Source organism: Sander lucioperca, chromosome 8 (genome assembly GCF_008315115.2).
Source record: "Sander lucioperca isolate FBNREF2018 chromosome 8, SLUC_FBN_1.2, whole genome shotgun sequence".
NCBI classification, from domain to species: domain Eukaryota; kingdom Metazoa; phylum Chordata; class Actinopteri; order Perciformes; family Percidae; genus Sander; species Sander lucioperca.
In genome coordinates, this window is record NC_050180.1 from 14,701,566 (window position 1) to 14,707,565 (window position 6,000).

General features: G+C 43.4%; 1 protein-coding gene across 2 annotated transcripts in view; it reads left to right on the forward strand.

Annotated features, from left to right (window-relative positions):
- pde1a (phosphodiesterase 1A, calmodulin-dependent) overlaps nucleotides 1-6,000 on the forward strand; it is a 60,437-nt gene that overhangs the window by 31,079 nt on the left and 23,358 nt on the right. For both annotated transcript variants that reach the window (XM_036004489.1, XM_031294597.2), the window contains exons 4-5: nucleotides 5,702-5,815; nucleotides 5,906-6,000. The exon at nucleotides 5,906-6,000 is cut by the window's right edge and continues 88 nt beyond it. In XM_036004489.1, the coding sequence (XP_035860382.1) occupies nucleotides 5,702-5,815; nucleotides 5,906-6,000 (209 nt within the window). The remainder of the gene's footprint in view (nucleotides 1-5,701; nucleotides 5,816-5,905) is intronic.

Sequence of the window (6,000 nt, forward strand, 5' to 3'; positions counted from 1 at the left end):
GGTAGTGCGTGCAGGAGGCCGGACATGACGCAGAATAAAACCGTGGTCAGGTAGCTGGTTTATAATTTGGTCTGTTCCCTGAATCTGTCTGACAATTTCGGCGTCGCCCCTTAGGGCAGCGAAGTTTGTGTCCCTCGAAGAAGTTAAGGAGAAAACACAAGACTTTCACCTAGGAAACGGGTGATCGTGTCCTGGGAGTACTACTGAAGGAGACCGGTGTGTTAACCCAAACCATACGAATTGTTGTGCATAAGTTTGTGCTAAGATCATTGGTCAACCTGTTGCACAATCTTTTCAAACTTTGCATCTCTTCTGACTCCATGCATGTTTTAAATTATGAGTGATATGATACCAGAAGCTTTGTTCAGAGTTTTTACAGAATGGAATCTGACATATTTACACCAATATTACTACAGCAGCTACTCATGATAATAAAAACAAGTGAAGTCAAGGGTTTTGATGATTTTCCTTTAGGAAAGAAAATAAAAAATAAAAATAAAAAAATGCCTGAATGCCTGCATTTGTGAACTTTTATTTCTCCCTCGCTCCGTCTCCCTGTCTGACTCCAGCTGTAACCATGACAACTGAAACAGATCTCATCCAGCTTACAGGAAGGTGTTTTCGTCGCCATGACGATGGCACGATGCCTGGCCGCGGAGGAGACCTTATGTGTCCGCTGTCGTCAGTCTCCTCCATTGTAAACATTCAAACCCTAACCCTCTCTCTATCCTGAGCAGGATAAATAATATCCAGCCGTCAGTCTCAATACCAGGACCGTATGTTGGGATAACATATATATAAACATATATATATTAGTGCTGTCAAACGATTCAAATATTTAATCGCGATTAATCGCATTAATGTCATAGTTAACTCGCAATTAATTGCACATTTTTATCTATTCTAAATGTCCCTTGATTTCTTTTTGTCCCATTATTTTTTCTCATTTTAATGCTCTTATCAACATGGAAAAGTGGATCGGCTTGCTTTGTGCTTTTGTCGCCTGGCTTTGAGGAGGGGGCGGAGAATTGGCATCAGCTGTGTGCTTGGCCATCAGCTGTGTGCTTGGCCATCAGCTGTGTACTTGGCCATCAGCTGTGTACTTGGCCATCAGCTGTGTGCCATCAAGTGGTATTTCAGACTGGACGTGCTGCGATGATAGCTCAGTTCACAACGACAAAACACACAGATCACTTTGGTCTTGTCAATGGAACCATTTGCCAACTTTTTAAAAGTAAACTTTCCATTCAGAATCTTATTGGCATCCATTTCGGTGTCTCACGCTCGCCATCCACTCAAAACGTAACGTTAGCCTACTACTCTTTGGCCGGCTCGCAAGCCCAAACAAGTGTGTACAGCGTGCCTGTTGTTTAGTTTCCGGTCTAGCTAGATCCGGTGTGGTGTTGTAGGTTTTCTAACGTTACTAGTTGTCGCAACAGCATGTGAAAAAAACGACAAAGTTTGCTAGGCCAAAAAGAACGTTAATCTAGCGCTAAAAAAAATTTACGCCGTTAAAATGGGTTTGCGTTAACGCCGTTAATAATGTGTTTAACTGACAGCACTAATATATATATATATATATATATATATATATATATATATATATATATATATATATATATATATACAGTATGTATGTATATGTGCCCTCTTGTTGCCTCGCACCCTCAGCATCTTCTCGCAAAAAAGTATTGAGATATTTCTTAAAATGTAAGGAATGTTTCTGTGGAAAAAACGTTATATATCCTTCATAAAAACTAAAGTTTGGGTTTCAAACCAGGGTTATTCCAACCCGTTTTCACTCCTAACTTGTAAAATACTGACTCTTGTTCAATGTCTCTCACTGTGTCGACGCAAAAATCTCCCTTTAGCGTCTGTACGGGACGCACCGGGCAGAGCAACAGCTCGCTGTAAGATGACATAGTATGAGCACACTAAAAAATAACTAAAATTCAACTAAAATGAAATTGAGAAGTCAGAGCTAAACTAAAATAAAAACGTAATGAAACGTTTTAAACTGTAATAACCTTGTTTCCAACCAGGGGCGTCGGACTGGGGGGAAAAAGGGACTGAGTACCAAGGGCCCTCATGTGAGGAGGGCCCAAACAGATGCTAGAATGAATAGCTGTGGATGCAGGGAGGAGCCCATAGAAAATGCCTTTCGACAGGGCCCAGAATTTTGTGCTACGCCCCTGTTTCCGACTGAAATGAACGTCTTTCCGTGCTGACAAACAATGCTGCCAGTATAAATTGATGGAATATGACAGTCAGCTCTGTGAGGCGACATGTTTACCACAGGAGCCGGCTGATTGACAGGCGGCTGGGTGTCCGGCGTTCCATCTGGAAGAAAACAGATTTTCACGTTCTGGTTGTGTGCTGTGAACAGGACAGCAGCTGTGTGGGAGCCAAAGCGTGAAGATCGTGCTTCCTCCTGTCAGTTAGCAGGTGCACGGAGTCTGCAGGGAGGATTTCCGCAGACTGCTAATGCTCTTTTTTGAGGTGATGAAATCTGCACATCACAACGGAGGACAGTGCAGGGGAATTCAGCAGAGAACAACCCGTTTTCACTCCCAACTCGTCAAATACTGGCGCTTAGGTCAGTGTCTCTCAGTGACAGATACAGATGCAAAAGCATCCTCTAGCGCACACATGTCAAACTCAAGGCCCGTGGGCCAAATCCGGCCCCTCGCAGATTATGATCCGGCCCGCATATCAATTTAGGTGCACAATACATTTTGGCCCACCTTGTTTTTGTCGCTTTTTCTGACGTTGTTATCATTTGTTTTGACAATTTGTAACTTTTTCCGACGTTGTTGTCACTGACTTCTTTAGGACTTTATGTCGACCAAACTGTAAGTGAGAAGACTGTATGACACATGCAATAATACAGTCAAAGATATTTTACTTTTTTGATTAAATAAAAGCATATCAATTAACTATGTTGGCCCTTGATGTGATTCTTATTTTCTAGTGTGGTCCTTAGTGAAGTTGAGTTTAACACCCCCGCTCTAGCGTCTGTATAGAACGCACCGGGCAGAGCAGCAGCTCGACCGCGGCGCTGTAAGATGACGTAGTGTTCAAAGTGACAACATTAGGGAGTGGTATGAAAGACTGAAATCCTTTAAATGCGGCGAATAACGTGGGATTTTAACCCATTAGAGAGGGGTCCGTGTACGGGCAACGGATTTTCATCTTCAAATTATAAAAAACGAAAATTAGGAAACGAGCAGTTTTTCGACTACCATTTCGAAAAAGGAGAACCAAAAAATGGAAAACGACTTGTGTTCCATTATTTGTCGGAAAACAGCTCATTTTCGTCTTTTGTTTTTTTAATTTCAAGTTGAAAATCCGCTGGCCGCCAAGTACATTGACCGACCGACCGGGGTTTGTGTCTTAGCCCAAAAGATTAAAGGTCCCATGACATGGTGCTCTTTGGATGCTTTTATATAGGCCTTAGTGGTCCCCTAATACTGTATCTGAAGTCTCTTTTATATAGACCTTAGTGGTCCCCTAATACTGTATCTGAAGTCTCTTTATATAGACCTTAGTGGTCCCCTAATACTGTATCTGAAGTCTCTTTTATATAGACCTTAGTGGTCCCCTAATACTGTATCTGAAGTCTCTTTTATATAGGCCTTAGTGGTCCCCTAATACTGTATCTGAAGTCTCTTTTATATAGACCTTAGTGGTCCCCTAATACTGTATCTGAAGTCTTTTATATAGGCCTTAGTGGTCCCCTAATATGTATCTGCAATTAAAACGGGTAGCTCAAATCAAGCTGATCATCTGATTGGTTCATAGCTGTGACTAAAAGAATGAGATTGCAGATACAGGTGGACAAAATATGTTTTCTCCGTAGGGTGTCTGGGCTCAGACATAGAGAGATGGTGCTAAGGAGCTCAGACAACCCGAGAGAGCTCGAAGTAGAGCAGCTGCTTCTTCACGTTGTTGATTTTGGTTCAACATCTGATCAGGATCCCCCCTGGACGTGCCCCGTTAGAGGTTTTCTGGGCACGTCCAAATGGTAAGAGGACGCTGGGTCAACTTAGAAGAAGCAGGAGAGATTATATATTATATATTCGCATGATTTGTGGATTTGTGTGTCCTGTCAAATTTCAGCTAAAGGAGCTCAAACATAAAGAAAGCCTTTGAGTTTCCAGAAATAGTGTCTGCATAATTTCTTTTGTTTGCTGAGCTCTCAGCACTCTGAGCCCAAAACAGCAGCTCAGACATTAGTGTTACTTTTCATTTAAGTGGGCAGGAAAAAAATAGTTTTGAGTGGGCGAGTTCAGGGCTGTGACTGTCTGACTGAAATCTGGCAAGAGTGAGCGCAGACAGCTCAGCATGGCTGTGAAGTTAAAATGAAGATAACAGAAATATTTCCCGCTGATCCACTTTCAGATATGAGGAGCTTGTTGAGACTGAAAACAGCATGAATTAAATAACTAATCTCATTTAATATAAAGTGACTGATGACTGCTATTCCATCTGCAGATAATGCACCCAAATATACTCCTGTTTCTAACGTCAAACAGTGAAATGAGAACTCCTAGCTGACCAATAACAAGCCGTCATGTCAGTGCTGACCTTTGAGGAAATGGAGAGCCACAGAGCCATATCTGGGCTAGCCTCTGTTCCAATATTTATTTCATTTATTTGTGTAATTAACAGGGACAAAGGACAGTCACTGACTGCCACAGATTTCTCAATAGCCACATTTCATCAGCAGTCCCTGGGCAGGCTTACATTCAAGCTGTTCTCATGAACCATTCGTACATATCGCTAGTAACTAACCCTAACCCTTACAATGTTGTACACGTTTTATATTGTGACACCGGGGCATTTATTTAATCTTTCCAGGAGAGAGACCAGGGCAGGTATGGAGGTGACCTTTTTATTTAAAGTTTGATACTCCCGCTGACCGTCCTGTCAAAGTGACATCATGACTTCGCGTAAACATACACGCCCACTTTCTAAAGCCAAGTGGCGTGTTATCTGTACGCACTTTGAGCTATCCGCGTGTTTGACTACGCTGTATACAGCGGACGTAAACATACACACCACTTGGCGTGTTATCGCCTAAACATAAACGCCACTTTCTCAAGCCAAGTGGCGTGCTATCTGTACGCATTTTGACAGCCGTATACAGCGGACGGGTTGGGTTTAGGAAAAGAAGAACCGATTGGTCTTAGTAAAAGAAGGAAGTTGAACTGTTGAGTTTAGGAAAACGTGACACGCGGGACACGAAGGAAACGTGACACATGCGGGACCTGATCCCCGGTCTCCTGGGTGAAAGTCCTGTGTTTGACCCATCTTCCCCCCCGACCAACCTCCCAATGTGGATTTTTGCCCTTTCATACTACTCGCTACAGCGTCAATTCACAATCGTAGGTAATGTAAGTCAATGGAGGCCAAACGGCGTTGATAAACACGCTAAAAAGCGAGTATGCGTCTTGGTAACACGCCACAAATGGCACACGAATTGGCGTGTCATAATGGCATGAGAAAAATATAACACAAGTATCATACACAGTAGACACAGGTGAAAGTGCATAGACACACATTGGGACGCATCAACAACACATAAGCACACACAGAGACACTACTGTAGCGATAAAGACAAACACACTATTCTGTATTTATTTGTTTGCTTCTACTGTGTTAGTCGACCTGTCCTCCTTGTGTGTGTTTGTGTCGTCAGGCTGAAGGGGGTCCTGGAGCAGATGGACCGGGGTGTCGTGGACCTGCAGGAACTCCGCAGGAACCTGGAGCTGGCTGCTGCCATGTTGGACAGCGTTTACACCGACGAGACCAAGTAGGACTGATAGACAGACAGATGGACGAATGGGTGTGCAGCCAAATAAATCCCCGCCGTGACTGACGGGCGTTTCTTTCTGTCCTATAGGCGTCTGTTGGACACCGAGGACGAGCTCAGCGACTTGCAGGCGGAGTCAGTGCCCAGCGAAGTACGTGATTGGCTGGCGTGCACCTTCACCAGGA